Source organism: Macaca fascicularis, chromosome 19, assembly GCF_037993035.2.
Source record: "Macaca fascicularis isolate 582-1 chromosome 19, T2T-MFA8v1.1".
Classification (NCBI taxonomy): Eukaryota; Metazoa; Chordata; class Mammalia; order Primates; family Cercopithecidae; genus Macaca; species Macaca fascicularis.
The window spans coordinates 1,721,666-1,740,944 of NC_088393.1; the positions used below are offsets into that span (position 1 = coordinate 1,721,666).

The 19,279-nt window shown below is 63.2% G+C and overlaps 1 protein-coding gene across 8 annotated transcripts in view; it reads right to left on the reverse strand.

The window, feature by feature from the left end:
* SBNO2 (strawberry notch homolog 2) overlaps positions 1–19,279 on the reverse strand; it is a 73,532-nt gene that overhangs the window by 38,736 nt on the left and 15,517 nt on the right. For 7 of the 8 annotated variants that reach the window (XM_065535338.1, XM_045378782.2, XM_045378777.2 and 4 more), the window contains exons 2-4: positions 12,478–12,696; positions 7,373–7,446; positions 5,531–5,642 (exon numbers count right to left, since the gene is read on the reverse strand). In XM_065535338.1, coding sequence (XP_065391410.1) covers positions 5,531–5,642; positions 7,373–7,446; positions 12,478–12,570 — 279 coding nt within the window. In that variant the 5' untranslated portion in view covers positions 12,571–12,696. Of the gene's footprint in view, positions 1–5,530; positions 5,643–7,372; positions 7,447–12,477; positions 12,697–13,383; positions 13,484–19,279 lie in introns of those variants that run through there. The other variant, XM_045378779.2, reaches the window with a different exon arrangement.

Below are 19,279 nucleotides of genomic sequence, written 5' to 3' on the forward strand. Positions count from 1 at the left end.
GCGGGCGCCTGTAATCCCAGCCTCTCAGGAAAATGAGGCAGCAGAATGGCTCAAACTCGGGAGGCAGAGGTTGCAGTGAGCGGAGATCATATCACTGCACTCCAGCCTGAGTGACACAGCAAGACTCTGTCTCAAAAAAAAAAAAAAAAGGCCAGGCCCGGTGGTTCATGGCTGTAATCCCAGCACTTTGGGAGGCTGAGAGGGAGGGGCAGATCACCTGAGGTCTGGAGTTCAAGACCAGCCTAGCCAACATGGCGAAACCTCGTCTCTACTAAAAATATAAAAATTAGCTGGGCGTGGTGGCACATACCTGTAATCCCAGTTACTTGGGAGGCTGAGGCAGGAGAATAGCTTGAACCGAGGAGGCGGAGATTGCAGTGAGCCGAGATGGCGCCACAGTACTCCAGCCTGGGTGACAGAGCAAGGCTCCGTCACCAAAAAAAAAAAAAAAAAAAAATGTAGTGACCAGCTGGCTCGTTATGGCCTGTGGGGTTTCACATTCACCCTCACCCCTAGTCCAGCAAGAGGTTCTCCCTACCAATCCCTTGTGGTTAATACAACAGCAAGAAACACCTGCAGGGAATGCACCTGTGCCACAGACCACGATGGCTTCGAATGGGGCCTTCATTTACCCTCGCTCCTGTGAAAAGCTACTGTCAACCTCATGGCTCCAACAAGCTGAATGTGGTGGCTCACGCCTGTAATCCCCGTGCTTTGGAAGGCCCAGGCAGGAGAATCGCTTGAGCCCAGAAGTTTGAGACTAGCCTGGGCAACACAGTGAGACCTCATTTCCACAAAACACACAAAATTAGCTGGGTGTGGTGGTGCGTGCCTGTGGCCCCAGCTACTGGGGAAGCTGAGGTGGGAGCATCGCTTGAGCCCAGGAGGTGGAGGCTGCAGTGAGCCGAGATTGCACCGCTGCACTCCAGCCTGGGCGACAGAGCCAGACCCTGTCTCTAAAAATAAAAACTAAAAAAATATATAAATGAAACACACGCTTATCCTCTCATAGTCTGGAGGGTAGAATTGTAACATCAAGGGTGGGCAGGGCAGGTCCCTCCTGGGGGCTCCAGGGGGAAAAACCCAGTTCCCGCCCTTTCCCAGTGTCCAGAGGCACCCGCATCCCTTGGCTTGGGGCCCCTTCCTCCCGCTTCACAGCCACAGCGCAGCCTCTTCCCGTCTCTCTCTGGCTCTCACCCTCCCGCCTCCTCTCAGGAGGGCCCTGTGAGGACACTGGGCCTCCAGGTCACCCAGGATGCTCTCCCGTCTCAGGTCCGTCACTCAGTCCCATCTGCAGGTCCCGTCTGCCATGAGAGGCAACACAACGACGGGTCCTGGGGATCAGGATGGGGACATCCTGGGGGCTGTAACAGTGCAGCCAGCACGGTTTCCTCAGGTCTGAGTCGGGAGCAGAGGCTTCTGCGGCGGGTTGGGCTGCGCTGTGGGGCCACGGTGTGAAGGGCCTCGAATGCCAGGCTCAGGTCTGGACTCCTTCCTGTCTCCGCAGAACCACATGGCCCAGCCCACAGACCTGGGCTGACTCACACCCGTCCCGTTCCACGCTCTGCACCATGCGGCCCGGCCCACAGGCCTAGGCTGACCTGCACCCGTTCCGGCCCACGCTGGGCACAGCAGAACCACACGTCCCGTCCCACGCTCGGCACCACAGAACCACGTGGCCCGGTCCACGGGCCTGCGCTGACTCACCCCCGTCCCGCCCCACACTCGGCGCCGCGGGTCAGGTCTCCTCTGAAGGAGCCTCTTCCGCTTTAACAGGGAGATGTGGGTCCAAGCCGCCCCACACGCGGCCTCTGGAGTATGAGGCGGCTGTGGGCAGGGTGGGCAGGGAGCCGGGCGGGCAGCGCTCACAGAACCAACATCTGCCGGATGGATGTGGCATGCTCTGAAGAGGGGTCATGAGCGGCCACAGTCCCCAAACGCGCAGCGACCAGCAGGGGTTAGACGCGGAGCAGACAAAGGGAGCACAGCGGCCCCGAGGGCTCCGGGCTGAACAGACGAAGCAGCAATTGTTCGGAGGGAGAAGCAGAATTCATGAGACAGAGACAGGGAGACACAGACAGAGAAACAGAGGCAGAGACAAGAGAGGCAGAGAGACACAGGCAGAGAGGGAGAGAGACGGAGGCAGAGAGACAGAGGCAGAGACAAGAGAGGCAGAGAGACAGAGGCAGAGAGGGAGAGAGACGGAGGCAGAGAGGGAGAGAGACGGAGGCAGAGAGGGAGAGAGACGGAGGCAGAGAGGGAGAGAGACGGAGGCAGAGAGGGAGAGAGATGGAGGCAGAGAGGGAGAGAGATGGAGGCAGAGAGACGGAGGCAGAGAGGGAGAGAGATGGAGGCAGAGAGGGAGAGAGACGGAGGCAGAGAGGGAGAGAGATGGAGGCAGAGAGGGAGAGAGACGGAGGCAGAGAGGGAGAGAGATGGAGGCAGAGAGGGAGAGAGATGGAGGCAGAGAGACGGAGGCAGAGAGGGAGAGAGATGGAGGCAGAGAGGGAGAGAGATGGAGGCAGAGAGACGGAGGCAGAGAGGGAGAGAGACGGAGGCAGAGAGGGAGAGAGATGGAGGCAGAGAGGGAGAGAGATGGAGGCAGAGAGGGAGAGAGATGGAGGCAGAGAGACGGAGGCAGAGAGGGAGAGAGACGGAGGCAGAGAGGGAGAGAGATGGAGGCAGAGAGGGAGAGAGATGGAGGCAGAGAGACGGAGGCAGAGAGACGGAGGCAGAGAGGGAGAGAGACGGAGGCAGAGAGGGAGAGAGACGGAGGCAGAGAGGGAGAGAGATGGAGGCAGAGAGGGAGAGAGACGGAGGCAGAGAGGGAGAGAGACGGAGGCAGAGAGGGAGAGAGACGGAGGCAGAGAGGGAGAGAGATGGAGGCAGAGAGGGAGAGAGACGGAGGCAGAGAGGGAGAGAGATGGAGGCAGAGAGGGAGAGAGATGGAGGCAGAGAGACGGAGGCAGAGAGGGAGAGAGATGGAGGCAGAGAGGGAGAGAGATGGAGGCAGAGAGGGAGAGAGATGGAGGCAGAGAGACGGAGGCAGAGAGACGGAGGCAGAGAGGGAGAGAGATGGAGGCAGAGAGGGAGAGAGACAGAGGCAGAGAGGGAGAGAGATGGAGGCAGAGAGGGAGAGAGACGGAGGCAGACAGGGAGAGAGACGGAGGCAGAGAGGGAGAGAGACGGAGGCAGAGAGGGAGAGAGACGGAGGCAGAGAGGGAGAGAGACGGAGGCAGAGAGGGAGAGAGACGGAGGCAGAGAGGGAGAGAGACGGAGGCAGAGAGGGAGAGAGACGGAGGCAGAGAGGGAGAGAGACGGAGGCAGAGAGGGAGAGAGACGGAGGCAGAGAGGGAGAGAGACGGAGGCAGAGAGGGAGAGAGATGGAGGCAGAGAGGGAGAGAGATGGAGGCAGAGAGGGAGAGAGATGGAGGCAGAGAGGGAGAGAGATGGAGGCAGAGAGGCAGAGAGGGAGACAAAGAGAGACAGAGACAGAGACAGAGAGACAGAGACCGAGAGTGAGACAGAGACAAAGACAGAGAGGGAGACAGAGAGAGAGGGGCAGAGAGGGACACAGAGGCAGAGACCGAGAGTGAGGCAGAGACAGAGACAGAGAGGGAGACAGAGACAGAGACAGAGAGGGAGACAGAGACAGAGGGAGGGAGGCGGAGAGAGAGGCAGAGACAGAGGGAGAGAAGCAGAGACAGAGGGAAACAGGCAGAGAGAGACTAAGAGAGAGGGAGACAGAGAGAGAGATTAGGAGCAAGGGGGAGAGGGAGAGGGACAGACAGAGAGGAGAGACAGAAGGAAAACAAAGAGGCAGAGAAGGGGTGAAAGAGAAGAAGGGGGAGGGGCAAGGACAGGCTGAGCAGGGGCTGGCAGGAGGGCAGTGGCAGTGAGGAAGGGTCCGCTGCCATCAGACACACCCCGGACTCCTCCCCTGTGTCCTCTGAAGGGTGCGGCATGGACGCTGGTCCTGGACGGGCGCCTCCCCTGCCTCAGTTTCCTCCTGTGTCCGGCTGGCATGGGGCAGCAGCTCGCCACGCCTTGGCCAGGACCAGATCACATGGGGGTCCAGGGCTACTTCGGGTGAGGACAGAGCTCACGTGTTCACGCTGCTGACCTCGGCTCCCAGAAGAGCAGGGGCGCCCCCTCCCCTGAACACAGCTGGTAGGCCAATTTCCAGGCCACGCACGGGGGGCTCCAGGACAGGAATCCACCCTCTCCCGCTCCCAGAGCCCATGAGTCTGAGGTCAAGGTGTCTGAGGGCCGCGCTCCCTCCCCCAGCTCTGACCCGCCTCTTCCAGCCCTGGGGATCCAGGCGACCCTGACCTGTGGCCACCCCGTCCCCAGCCGCCTCCGGTGTCGCACCAGCTCCCGTCTGTCCCGTCTCAGACTCCTCAGACACACAGGACAAGGGTCCTCTGTGTGTCCCAGCACCAGGACCCTCGTGCTGGATTTCAGGGCTACCTCGTCTCATCTTGATCCTTACCCAGTGGCATCCAAAAAGACCCCTACTTCCCAGGAAGGTCCCCTCGCAGACTCCAGGGTGGAGGCGCACGTGAGACCCAGTCGCCCCAGCACAGACCCAGGGTCCAGCTCAGTTTGCCCCACTCTGCTACGGCCCTGAGTGGGGAGAAGTGGGCCCAGGGTCCACCCGGCGAGCTGTTTGCAGGGCCTGGGTCTGGGTGAGCCCTGGGACCTGAACTGGCTCCATTCTGCTGCAGCTTCTCTCCGGATCTGGCCGGCTTGTGCCCACCCCCCACGAGCTCTGAGGCCCAGGCAGATCTCACATGCCCATTACACAGGGAAGCGGAGGCTTCGGGGAGGTGAGCACCACGTGACCCTCGCTCCCCAGCAGGCCCTGGGCGTGGTCCGGCCCAGCGCAGCCCCTGGCCCCGGGTCGACACGAGAGGCTGCGGTATCTGAACCGTCCCAGGGAAGCCGATCTCTGTGGCACTGGGTGCTCCAGAGCAGCCGTGAGGAAGGTGGGGCACTGGGAACCCCTTGGGGGAGGCTGTGAGGACGGTGGTAGGGTCGCCTGATGCCACAGTGGGAGGCTGGGAGCCCCCAGTGACCCTGGAGAGAATGAGGTTGAAGGTTCTCTTCCTTTGGTGTGTGAGTTCTGCTTTCAGGTGGGTGTTACCGGGTTGGGACTCCAGCGTGCAGAGTGTCTGGACCCACCCAGAGAGAGGGCCACGGGGGCGGCGCGACGGCTGCCGAGGTCTCTCCCAGCATCACCGTCCCCCCAACTCCCCCTGCGACATTGCCCAGATGCTCACAGGGATCCCAAAGCCCAGGCGGGGCTCACTGCTGACACAAAGGGACAATCACTGGCTCTTCCCCAAAACCAAGCCACATCTCCGGGCTCCCACTGCCCCACCTAAACCCTGTGGCTAGGGGGTGAAGCCAAGGTCGCCGAGTCACGGGCGGATGTGAGCGCGAGAGGTCAGAGGTCGCAGGGCAGCTGGAGAGGTGGCTCAGATTCCACCCTGCCCCCCACAGCGCGGAGAGCTCCTGGGGCTCCTACCTGAGCAAAGTCGCAGGTCTTTGGTGGCAAGCTGGAGGCGGTGGCCACGGGGGCATAGCTGGTGTCCGGGCAGGGCTGGCTGCCGAGGAAGGAGGCGGAGCTCATGAACGGGCTGGAGGGAGAAGGGGAGGGAGACGGGGAAGATGAGAGTGGGCGTGGGGGTGCTGGACCCACTCCCTCAGTAACACAACCGCTCCCCCGTGGCCATAGCCAGAGGCCCCTCGAGGCCCCACTGGAGCGTGCCCAGGCCTGGCAGGACCCACGGCTCCGCTGCACACACGGAGGGGCCTCCAGGGGTCTGGTGGTCAAGCCTGGAGCTGCCCTCCCACCCCCACTGGACACAGCCCGGCCTGGCTCCTCCGGAACGGCCGCCAGGTGGGTGGGGGGGTGTCCAGGGCCACCATCCTGCCCTCCCTGCTCCAACAGCAGGACTCATTCTAAGGGTTCATTCTGGCGTTTCAGAACCTCTGCCTGGCCGTCCCTCCCCCACACACAGGCCCCTTGGCTCACACCTCACTCCTGCCAGGAAGGAGGACAGCGCCACGGGCAGAAACCCAGGATCACCGTCCTCCCAGAAAGGCCCAGGTCGGGGCCCCCACCCTCTGTCACCCTGAGGATGGCAGAGGACACAGCAAGGAGAGGGTCCTGGGGACCCCCCACCCAAGGGCACCTCTCTGCAGACTGCAGGAGTAACATGCGGCTGGCGGGGGGCACTGGGCATTGCTGAAGGGAGTCTTCTCTGCCCTTCTCCACTCTGGCCCTCCTGGCCAGCTCCCGTGCTCGGGAGAGGGGTGGCTGCCGTCCCCAGCGCCTCGTTCCCACCCGCCAGGCTCCCCCAGGCTCTCCCTCCAGAAGCTTCTCTCTAGCAGGGCTGGCAGCAGGCCCAGGTCCCTGCCCAGTGGGGAGCCAGAGGGTTTGGGTCTGAGCGGCCTGTGCAGAGCTGCCCCCGGGGCAGGGACCGCCTGGGGGCCACTCTCCTCCTGCACAGAAAGGTTTGCAAACACCGACAGGAAAGAAGCATCCACTCCATTCCCGAGCCACAAACAGCTGCTCCACAATCTCCTGGCGTCTCCCAAGGCTCTGGCTACACCTGCCCCCAAGCCCTTTGCACAGCCTGGGAGGCTGCTCGCCTGGCCAACTCCTACCTCCCCTGCAAAACCCAGCCCAGCTGTTGCCCTCTGTGGGAAAAGTGCCCTTCTGGCTCTCTTCACCCCAGAAAACCTCTCATCCCTTCCCGTCCTGGTTGTCACCTCCACCCCTCACCCCTTCCCACCCTGGCGTCACCTCCACCCCTCACCCCTTCCCACCCTGGCGTCACCTCCACCCCTCACCCCTTCCCACCCTGGCGTCACCTCCACCCCTCACCCCTTCCCACCCTGGCGTCACCTCCACCCCTCACCCCTTCCCACCCTGGCGTCACCTCCACCCCTCACCCCTTCCCACCCTGGCGTCACCTCCACCCCTCACCCCTTCCCACCCTGGCGTCGCCTCCACCCCTCACCCCTTCCCACCCTGGTGTCACCTCCACCCCTCACCCCTTCCCACCCTGGTGTCACCTCCACAGGAGGCCCCCCGGCCCCAGCCCACACCTCCCCGCCCTCTACCAAGCTGGGCTCTCAAGGAGACGGAAGCCATGGATCACAAAACGGTGTTCAACAAACAGTGGTCTCAGCCCGGACCTGGCCCGTGGGGTGGAGCCTTCCAGGACCACGTGCACACCACCCCCCAACCCCTCAACAGGACTTTGAGCCCTCACACCCTGCACCCAGAACTCCGTTTGTAACTGTGACTTCGGAAGTGAGCAGGCCTGGGGGGCTGTGCGGGGAGGACCTCGGTACTCACCGGCTGTCACTGGAGAAGGCAGGGTACGGCGGCAGTGAGAAGGTGTTCCAGTAGGGGCAGTGCAGCATGGCGCTCTGGAAGAGACGGCGGGCATCAGTGAGTGGGAAGCAGAGGGACCTGCGGAGCAGCCTGGCTGAGCCCTCCGGGCAGGGTGAGAGCCCGAGGGGCTAGGGAGCCCCTGCACTCAGGGTCCCGTCCTGCCCCTGCTGAATCTCCTGGGGAGTCATTTAAACGCCCCGTGCCTCAGTTTCCCCACCTGCACCAGACCCCGCCCAAGGCTTGTGGTGTGGTCTGAAGGCGCTGAACCACCCACGTGAAGGGCTCCACACAGGCCTCGCTCTACCACCAGGCCCGCAGCCCGGGAGTCTGCATCTCACACAAGACCTGGGGGTGCTGCTAGCCCCAGGACCCTGCTTGGAGGCCCCATTCTAGGAGGTGGAGGATCAGACTGTTCGCATGACGGAGACGTGCACCTGCTGCCTGTAGTGCAGGGTGGGCACGGGGCTCCTCGAGCAGGGCCTGGGGCAGGGCCTGGGGCAGGCGAGGGCCTCACACCAGCTCCAGGGCCCTCGGACGTGCTGGTGAGACCTGGAAGCTCAGGCTGCTGCGCGGGACAGGGCCCTGACTTCTCAGCACTTGCATGGGGTTGGGGTGCCGGGAGCCTGTTTTGGGAAATGGTGACCAGTGGCCTGGAGGCTCAGCCAGAGGTCAGTGGAGGCGTAAGTGGCTCCAGGTTGGCCGACTCTCTGGTGGGTCTGACTCCAGGCCAGGCTTACAACACCCTCGCCAGGAGCTGATGTCCTCACCCCATGGTTCTCTGGGAAAAGCTCACTGTGCCTGCCCTTGGGAACGAGAGCGGCATGGGGCACACAGCAGGCCCCAAAACCTGAGGATGGGGAGCACATGGGGCGGCAGCAGGCCCAGGGGTGGCAGCAAGCCTGAGGTCAGCACCTGTGGCTTTGGGGGCAGGGCTGTGGACACCTCGTGCCCTGCAGAATGGGCACCCCTCAGCAGGGCCCCCACCTGCACAGGGCCAACCCCAGCTGCAGCAGAGAGACCCTGCCATCACAGACGCCCCCGTGGTCACGAGGGAGATGCCACCGGCCGGGGGCACCATCCTGCTCATCCCAGCAGGACCATGGGCCATGGTGGCTTCCAGAGCAGGGGGCGGGGGTTCACCTGCTGCCCCGAGTCCCCCAATGACCTCTCCCAGGCCCACGCGAGCCCTGCTCCTCCCTGAGGCCCTGATGCAGTTCCCTGGGGCTCGGCCACCTCTGGCCTCTCATTCACCTCACGCTGTCCGGGAACCAGCCCTGACGGCCAGGGGCCGCTTTCTGTACCCTCAGGTGCTGGGTGGGGGATTCCAGGACCCCCGAGAGCCTGAGACGGGCAAAGCCCTTGGGGTGACTGCTGTCCCTATCTATCAGCGAAATAAATCTATCAGCGAAAGCCCACAGCTCCTCCCCTGCACAGAGGCCGGCAGCCTGGGCGTCCTGAGCTCCTGCAAGCTCAGGAGACAAGTGAGAAGGTCCCGAGGTGGTGGCCTGCAGGAAGCAGGGCCACCGGCCCCGGGGGCTCCAGAGCCCGGGTCTCCTGGTCCTTCCCCTCCTCCTGCCCTTTTGGGGAGAGAGAAAGCCAGCCCCGGAGAGAAACAGGAACTTCCCAAGGCCACGTGGCACACCCGGAACATTCTGGAACAGGACTCTGACTCCAGACCAACCCAGCCTCCTGAGATAAGCTGAAGTCCCTGTTTCAGGCACACACGGTGCCTTGGGCCAGGCTGGGCATGGCCACAGCCAGAGAACTGCAGCTGCAGGAGTGCGGCGGGGGGCTGTGGGGTCCCAGGGTGGGAGGACCCAGGGGTCCTCAGCTCACCCAACATGCTCCGCCTGTGCCCAGGCCAGGCTAGGGGCTGGAATAGGGGGGAAGTCATGACTGCCTCTATCCCAACCTCCTCCCACAGCCCATGGCTCCACTGAGAGCTGCCAATCACAGATACCCTAGTCCCACCCCACAGGGGTGCCATGGGCATGGCAGGCCAATCAGAGCCTTCCCTGGGACCTTCTCTGGCAGCCAGAGGGTGCGGCTTCACCTTTAGAGGGCAGGCCCTAGCACATAATTGGTCCAGAGATGGTCACCTGACCCTGGCCAGCCAATCAGAGCCTGCCTGGGGATTTTCTCTCCTTTCCTTATTTCAAGATGGAGTCTCACTCTGTCACCCAGGCTGAAGTGCAGCAGCACAATCACGACTCACTGCAACCTCTGCCTCCTGAGTTCAAGCGATTCTCCTATCTCAGCCTCCTGCGTAGCTGGGATTACAGGTGTCAGCCACCACATCCAGCTAATTTTTGTATTTTTAGTAGAGATGGGATTTCACCATGCTGGCCAGGCTGCTCTCGAACTCCTGACCCCAAGCAATCTGCCCACCTCGGCCTCCCAGAGTGCTGGGATTTCAGGCGTGAGCCATTGCGCTGGCTGGTGTATTTTTATTTCTAATTTAATACTCTGGCGCTGGAAGAGGCTGGGCCGTGTGTGTGTGAACTCAGCTGACCCTGCCCAGCAGTGTCCACACTGTATCCGAATGTGACGGAACTCGGAACAGGGAGGGTGGGATGAGCCTCACACGCAGGTTGGGAGGCAAAGCCGGCTGCGCGCATGGGTGTGCCCCGGCCTGAGCCCTGTGGCTGCTGGCCAGTGCCCTCGCCAGGGTCGAGCTCTGCCGCAGGCCCCAACTGTCACCGCTAACACCTTCCCGCTCCCCCTCAGATCCTCGAAGATGGCTCCTCTGTCTCCACATCCCATAATTCGCTTAATTATTTCCCCACTGTGGGGCCTCTGGGGAGATTCCAGTTTCCTGCCACTATAAATAGTGCCGCTCCGTCTTCCCTCCCTCCTGATCAGTCCCCCGGGTGCGTTTCCGAGATAGAATTCCTGGGTTGGAACAAGCACCTGGCGGGTGTCGGGGGATGGAGCTGTTCCGACAGGGATGTGGCTTGGCCAAGCCCCTTTATGGTGGCCAAGGAGGCCGACAGCCAGCCAGTACTTGAGCTCCACTGGGGCAGCTGTGGGGATCCAGCCTCAACCCCGAGGGGCTCAGGAACTAGTGAGGGGGACAGGAGGGGTCTGGGCCACAAAAGGGACCCTGCTGCGAGAGGGGTACCCTGGCCCCGGCTCGGAGCCCCCTCTGGACGGTCAGAACATGGCAGGAGGCTGCCCAGAGCCCTCTGAGGATGGACTGCCGAGGAGTGTCTGTGATGTTTGCCCCACAGGCCAACCTGGGCATTGGGCTAGGGAGTGCCCAGGAGACCATGGAGTCCCGGAACAGGTCCTGCTGTTCGACAGGAGAGGGCAGCCCCTCTGTATCCAGGTAGAAAATCCCCAGGCAGGGGCGGGCACGGGGGCTCACGCCTGTAATCCCAGCATTTTGGGAGGCCGAGGTGGGCGGATCAACTGAGCCCAGGAGTTTGAGAACAGCCTGGCCAACATGGCAAAACCCCATCTCTGCAAGAAAATTTTAAAAATTAGCCGGGCATGGTGGCGCATACCTGTGGTCCCAGCTACTCAGAATGCTGAGGCAGGAGAATCACTTGAGCCCGGGAGGCAGAGGCTGCAGTGAGCCGAGATCGCACCACTGCACTCCAGCCTGGGCGACAGAGCGAGATCCTGTCTTAAAAATGATAAAACTGGCTGGGCACGGTGGCTCAAGCCTGTAATCCCAGCACTTTGGGAGGCCGAGACAGACAGATCAGGAGGTCAGGAGATCGAGACCATCCTGGCTAACACGGTAAAACCCCGTCTCTACTAAAAATCCAAAAACCTAGCCGGACGAGGTGGCGGATGCCTGTAGTCCCAGTTACTCGGGAGGCTGAGGCAGGAGAAGGGCGTAAACCCGGGAGGCAAAGCTTGCAGTGAACTGAGATCCGGCCACTGCACTCCAGCCTGGGCGACAGAGCGAGACTCCGTCTCAAAAAAAAAGATAAAACTAAAAAAAATACGTATATATATACACACACACATATATATACACACACACACATACGTGTATATATACATGTGTATGTATGTGTGTCTGTATTTATATACGTGCGTATATATGTGTATATATACACACACACATATATACATTTTTAATTTAAAAGAAAAAAAAGGTTTTTTTTTGAGCCAGAGTTTCGCTCCGTCGCTCAAGCTGTCACTCAAGTGCAGTGGCGCAATCTCGGCTCACTGCAGCCTCTGCCTCCCGGGTTCAAGCAATTCTCCTGCCTCAGCCTCCCAAGTAGCTGGGATTACAGACACCTGCCACCACGCCAGGCTAATTTTTTGTATTTTTAGTAGAGATGGGGTTTCACCATGTTGGCCAGGCTGGTCTCAAACTCCTGACCTCAAGTGATCTGCCCCTCTCGGCCTTCCAAAGTGCTGGGATAACAGGCGTGAGCCACCACGCCCGGCCTATTTTTTATTTATTTGAGATGGAGTCTCACACTTGTCGCCCAGGCTACAAGTGTGAGAGTTCAGTGGTGCAGTCTCCACTCACTGCAGCCTCTGCCTCCTAGATTTAAGTGATTCTCCTGCCTCGGCCTCCTGAGTAGCTGGGATTACAGGCGTCTGGCACCACACCTGGCTAAGTTTGGTATTTGTAGTAAAAGCCAGGTTTCGCTATGTTGGCCAGGCTGGTCTCGAACTCGGGACCTCAGGTGATCTGCCCACCTCCACCTCCCAAAGTGCTGGGACTACAAGCATGAGCCACCGTGCTTGGCCAGAAATACATTGTTTAAGTAATTCCCTCACTGACAGGTTCCTACAAGTGAAGTCGAGCCCCCAGTACAGCTGACGGCAGAGGAGCTGGAAGCTCTGCAGGAGACAGACTCGCCTCAGATACGCTTCCTGAAAAGCTGGGGCCATGAGCAGCCTCCCCTTCACATCCCCATGGGGACCCTCTCCGGGGCCCACGGGGGCGGGTGGAGCCCGGCTCTGGGCCAGGAAGGTCAGGTGGAGGTCGCGCCACATCCTCTGGGGCAGCGTTCTGCACGCCACGACCCTGGGCACTCGGGGCGGGACAAGCGCCCATCGACCCCGTCAGGTGGGCCGGGGCTGGGGGAGGGGCTCACCTGCAGGGGCGGCGGGCTGTACAGGAGGCTGCCCGCCGGCGGGGGCTCATGCTGCGGGTAATCCCTGTCCATGGCGGGCCCCACTGCAAGCATCGGGCGGCAGGCGGGGTGGGGTCCTCGGCCGGGCGGCAGGCAGCGGGGCTCCGGGACCCGGGGCCGCCGGGGTGTCTATCTGGGCTTCTCGCTCCGTGGTGGCGGCGGTGGCGGCGGTATCATGATCTGCAGAGGGAGACGTGGACGTCCTGAGAGTCTGTGGAGAGTGGGGCTCCCCCGGCCTCCTCTCCCTCGGGCATGACCTGCCCCAGCCTGGGCTGCAGCTCCTGCTACCCCCTGGGCCAGAACCGAAAGGTGCTCCTTCCCCTCCCCACTCATCCCCACCCCACACCAGCAGCGCCACCCAACCCCTCTGTGCTGTCCACAGGGCCTTTCCTGGCCTCCTCGGCCCCCAGCCCCGACTACACCGATTAAGGTGGGCCCGACAGGGCTGCCCAGGTCCCAGGGCAGCCACAGGACCAGGCACCCCAGCTGCGCGCAGTGGAGCTGTGGGCTGACTCCCCCACACCTGGCTTTGCAACCAGCCGGTCTGAGACTGCAGCAGAGTCCAACCCGGGCCCGGCACCTCTGAACCAGGGGCGCCCAGGCGGCGCTGGACCCAGCCCAATCCCTCAGACGCAGCAGGGCTCCACAGGGGGGTCTCCCAAGGAGAGGGGTCAGGGGCCACGTAGAGCTGGAAAAGCGCCCAGACCTCGTTTCAGGCTAACCACACGCCAGTGTCCCCACTGAGAACACTACTGAGCTACAGAGCCGAGCCCCACACCGTCAGACGCCAGGGACAGCTTCCACGTGCCCCACGGCCTCTGGCACACGGCCAGACGCCCGCCAGGCTGAGCCCCCACCAGGCCCTACCCGGTGAGTGCAGGGACCAAGGATGGCCTGTGGTGGCAGGGAAAGCTTTGCAGGCGTCCGCCCAGCGTGCTCACTGCCGAGGGCGGCAGGAAGGGGAGGCGGCGGCCACTCCCGGCCAAGCCCTGGAGTGAAGAAATCTCCGGGACTTCCAGTAATTGCCGTACAGCCACACGCAGGCACTTGTGCAATCCCGTGGGGGAGAGGTACGCCTCTGCCCAGCGCTCCAGAGACAGTGGCTGGGGAGCAGGGGCTGGGCGGGTGGTCGGGACTCCTGTCCCAGAGACCAGATGGAAGCGGTCAGGCACAGTGGGGCCACCCTGCCAGGTCGTCCTGACCGTCTGCGGCCTCTGCCTGCTCCCTGTGGTCAGGACGCCACAACCCACTGCCACCAGAGCTGGGACCCTCGGCGGCCCTTCCAGCTGCCCGCAGGGACCTGCGACGCCCTTGCCAGAAGTGCCCTTTAGGGGAAGGGACAGGCCCGCTGGGATCTGGGGTCTTGGCCAATCCTCGTCAAAGATTCTGGGTCAGGCAGGCAGGATCAAAGCCTGGCTCCACCTTCTGAGTAGAATAACCTCAGACACCCAGACTCCTCCAAGCCTCGGTATGTTCCTCTGGAAGACAGGTTATCGGGTGGAGCCTGGGACCCCGCCCTGGCCCCGCGGGCTGGTGGCCACCAACAGCTCCTCCCGGGCCCAGGCAGCTGCTGACGCCAGGGTCCTCGCTCGGGGGCTCGCCAGTGCTGGTGGGTGGCCCACCCCCCGCCCTGGGGCTCAGCAGTCCCTCCCCTGCAGGGACCCCCTCGGCTCCCGTCAGCACCCCTTCCCGCTGCAGGTTCCATCTCGCGGCAGCCACATCCCCAGACCTACGCTAACCCTTTCCACACTCAGGACGCTTCTCAGCTCTGAGGCCACATGGCCCTGAGCTGACGGACAGCGGGGCGCGGGGCCCACGGTGGACAAGCTTGGGGAGGAGGTACCTTGGGCAGCTCTGGGTCGACCCCATGACCGTCCTTGGGGTACACCATAGCTGAGGGACCCCTCCAGCAGCAGGTGCCCTGAGCTCGCCTGTGTCGGAGTCCCCGGGGCCACCACGGTGTTCCTGGCAGCTCCTCCCTCCCTGCGGTCTCTGAACCCCCACTTCTGTGGACGCCCCTTCCAGGCGGCAACCCCAGGAGGCTCAGGGGACCGGGTTCTTCAAGGGGAGCATTTCACACATGGCACGTGACCTGGAGTCCACGCCTTGGGGACCTGGCAGGGTGTGGAGACCTGGACCAGGAGGGGATGGGGGAGGAGAGCAATGCGGACAACAGGCACAACCAACCAAGAGTCAGGGCCCAGAACCAGGAGGCGGAGCCGGAACCTCACGCGGCCGCCTGGCAGACTGGGATTCCTCAAGAGGCTAACGCCGGAGTCACCACACCACCCCGCAATTCCACACCACACAGAAACGTGCCCATGCACACCCACGGCAGCACCACTCACAACAACGGCTGGCGGAAGCAGCCCAGTGTCCACGGATGGGCGAGTGGACCAGCATGTGGCGTGGCCCATCCACGTGCCGGAACACGACCCAGCCGTGAACAGCAGCGAGGCCCTGCCCCAGGCCACAGCGGGGACGCACCTTGAGGACGTCACGCTCTATGAGAGATGCCAGGCACAGATGGCCACACAGCGTGTGACCCCACTACTAAGAACTACCCAGGACAGGCCCATCCGGAGACAGAAGGGGATGCGTGGGTGCCGGGCTGGGTGATCCTGGCCTGGGACCCACCCCCACGTCCTCCCACAACCCAACACCTCAGGCTGTGCCCACTCCTGAGAACGCTCGCCCTCTGCCACCCCTCAGGACCCACATCTGCCTTTCCACGCACTGCCGGTCCCCCATCGCCTCCCGCCTGTCCTCGGCCGTATCTCACAACCCCTGCCACCCTGACCCTCAGGCTCTCCCGCAGCCCCCAGCCCCCAGCCCTGCCTGCAGGCTCCGTCCTGTCCGAGGGCCCACGCCTCCAACAGCTGGCTCCCGGCCCCGTGGTCCTGAGCCCTCCAGACCCTTCCCCCATCGACTCCACCGCCTTCTCTGGCAGCAGCTGTGACCTCGCCATGTCCCTGGGGCATCCAGCTGCCCCATCCCCAGGATAAACCCCGGGGGGCACTGGGCGGGGTCTTGGGGCCTGAGAGCACCCCAACGCCACCTCTGCCATGCAGCCCCGGTGACACAGCCCACCCTGAGCCTCAGAGCTGCGGGCCAGCCAAACGCTGGCACAGCAGGCACCAGAGCTGTGCCCCCGTCTGGTTTTACTTTTAGGCGTGAGTCCCGTGACTGGAGGGATGCGCGGTGCGGGGCTCACACGGTTCCCACGCCGGGGAGGACCCGCACTTTCCACGCTGACTTCCGGAGGGAGATGTGGCCTCCTTCTGAAATCAGGTCTTCAAGGGAGTCATCGTAAAAGAGAAAGATGAAAGCGCTGGTGGTCCAGGCAGGACAATGGCTGGGAAGGCAGAACCTCAGACAGGACCAAGATCCGGGAGAATCCGAGGAACCAGGTAACCGTTCCGCCTCCCGCTCCTCTCTCCTGAGCCTGCCAAGGTCCCCGTCTTCCAGGCTGGATGCCCCAGGGTCTCACCCCACACTGCAGCGACAGCTCAGCCTCCTGATGTTCCGAACTGGCCACTGCCTGGACCCTCCGCCTGGGGGTCCCTGAGCACCTGTCTTGTGGAGCCCCTTCACCCCTTTGCGCTCCGCCCCCAGACCCGAGACGTCTACAGATGGGGAGCTGTGTCCACGGGGCCCGGTTCTCCCGCTGTCCTCTTGCTGAACAGGGTTGTGACCTCTGCACTTTCTCATGTGGACATGGAGGCCCCTAGGTGGAGCCTTGACGTGACCCCAGAGCCGGACTCCGGAGCTCAGGCTACGCTGTGCCCACGTTCGCCACGGCAAAGCAGAGACCCTGAGAAGACGCAGGCCGCAGAGCCATGACCGAGACCACAGGAGGGCCCTGCACAGCCCGGAGCACTCCGCCAGGCCTGGGTTCGGGTCGCCTGGCACAGCCGGCAGGCATCTCAAGGCCCATGCCAGCAAAGGCAGACACGGAGGCCTGAGGAGGAGGCTGCAAGTCCTGGGCGAGCGAGCACGGCCGTGTGATGGAGCCCCGCAGAGGCTGCCGCACGGTCCCTCGAGGCCGCGTTACCTCAGCCGACATCCTCCCAGCAGACACAAGGTGCTCCCTCCTTCCCAGGACCTGAAGACGGCAAGGAGCAGGCCCCCAGGTGTCCAGGAACACCGCAGAGCCGCAGCCACAAGGAGTGCGTCACGGGACAGAGCAGCCACGCGGCCTCCGGTGACATCACAACCATGACCGCCACCTGCAGCCGTGACTGCCGCCCCACGGCCGTGACCCCACCTGCGGTCGTGACCCCACTTGCAGCCGTGACCCTACCTGCAGCCGTGACTGCCGCCCCACGGCCGTGACCCCACCTGCGGTCGTGACCCCACTTGCAGCCGTGACCCTACCTGCAGCCGTGACTGCCGCCCCACGGCCGTGACCCCACCTGCGGCCATGACCCCACCTGCGGCCGTGACTGCCGCTCCACAGCCGTGACCCCACCTGCGGTCGTGACCCCACCTGCGGCCGTGACTGCCGCTCCACAGCCGTGACCCCACCTGCGGCCGTGACCCCACCTGCGGCCGTGACCGCCACCCACTGGCCTCCAGAGAGGCTGAGGACAGGGTGGTCACCCTTTACCTGGCAGGCGCGCAGCGTGGCATCCTAGGACCGGGGGGTGGGGGAGCTGGCAGATTTCACAAGGCTCAGCTAATATGGGGCAGAGAGCCCTGCAAGCTCCGGGCACCTGGCCAGGCCCCAACTTGGCTGCCAGGACCGTCTGGTGCGGAGGACACCGCAGGCAGTCTCGGGTCCTGACCCCCGCAGACAAAGCGCTTCATCCCTCAACACGGAGACTGGGGCAAGTGAGGCCTGAAGGGCTGGAGCCAAGGCAGGATCAGCCTGGTGAGGGACATTGGGGGGACAGGGGGTAGCAGGGGACAGTGGGGGGGTAGCAGGGGACAGTGGGGGGGCAGCGGGGGACAGAGGGACAGCAGGGGGACGGGGGACAGCAGGGGGACAGTGGGGGGACAGCAGGGGACACAGTCAGGACATCCATGAGGTTCCCCTGCTCCTAGGCCAAGGTGCCTGCCTGAGACGACTTCACCCCCCACAGAGCTGGGCAGCGGCAGAGCGGGGGGAGCCAGGGAAGGGAGGCGGGTGAGGGAGACCCAAGTGTCTGGCACTGCCCCCGCCCATGCCGGTGCTGCTCTCTGCAGCCACTGGCCTCCGGGTGCCCCCGCCTGCCCCACCATGCAGACACATTCCCACACCACCCTTTCACACATTCCACCCCAGGGGCAGCACTCACCCTCCGGCTGTGGGCGCTGGGGAGCAGCTGGCGCCTGGCACCTGTTTGTGATGGGGGAAGCCGCCCCAGTAGTGAGGCCGGCAGCCTGACCTAGCTGCTGAGGGAGCGGGAAGGGCTGGGCCTGGCTGAGGAAGTGCAGCTGCTCACCTGCATCCCTGCAGCCCGGCTGGGCCCCAGCAAGCTGCTCACAGTCCCCAAGCCCTCGGGGGCAGCCCCCATCCACTGGCTACAGCCAACTTCAGGCCCCAAGTCCCCAGGCCCCCAGGGGCAGCCCCCAGCCACTGGCTACAGCCAACTTCAGGCACCAAGTCCCCAGGCCCCCAGGGGCAGCCCCCAGCCACTGGCTACAGCCAACTTCAGGCACCAAGAGCCAATGAAGAAGCCACTCCCACACCCCTGCCCAGGCCTCGAGGGGGCTGCACTGCGGTCTAGGGGGGTCTGCACGGCGGACTCACAGGAGGCCCAGCATTACGACGGTGGCCAGCTGGCTGCGGTGAGTGCCCGGTGGACACCCCCGAAGGGCAGTGGGGAGACCCGGGGCAGGACACGCAGGGCGAGGCTACAGAGCACGGGCAGCCGCCTGGACCCGTCAGGTGGTCTCAGCTCACTGCAACCTTCGCCTCCCAGATTCGAGTGATTCGTGTACCTCAGCTTCTGGGGTAACTGGGATGAGCCTTCCTGCCGCAACACAGCTTTGACCTCCCGGGCCCCGATGAAGTGGGTCTCAGGATGCCCAGGACGGCCACATCACACTACGCTTTCCACCTCTCTACTTGAAATTTTCTACGAGTTCTCAAGTCTGCTGCCAAGGTGATGAGAATTACACAGGGAGCTGTGTGGGTCACCTGTGAGGCCCGGAGCCTCCCTGTCCCAGGCGGTGGGTGTCAGGGCTCTGCTGCCTTGTGAAAGAGTCGTCAGGCAGGCAGGGCCGGGAGGGTGACAGCTGATCCCCTCCCTTCCCTGGGGAGCCAAGGGGGTGGGGCCAAGCCTGCGGGGAGGAGCCGACTTACAGCTGCCCCAGGGGCTGGCCAGCCAGATGGACGTCCTGACTCGAGGTGAGCCGACAGGACCTTGTCACAGCCACAGATGGTGCCCGGGGCCTTTGCAGGCATCCTCCTGGCCCCGAGGCTGTGGGCCTCCTTTGTCAGGGACACAGGGCTCAGGGACCACTCCACACCCTGGGCGGGGGCAGAGATGGGGCCTTTTAAAGTTAAGATTTTCTTTTTTAAAATAATACAGCCAGGAACAGTGGCTCACACCTGTAATGCCAGCACTTTGGGAGGTCAAGGGGGGAGGACTGCTTGAGGTCAGGAGTTCAAGACCAGCATGGGTAACATAGCAACACCTTATCTCTACAAAAAAATTTAAAAATTAGCCAGGCGGCCGGGTGCGGTGGCTCACGCCTGTAATCCCAGCACTTTGGGAGGCCGAGGCGGGCGGATCACAAGGTCAGGAGATCAAAATCATCCTGGCTAACACAGTGA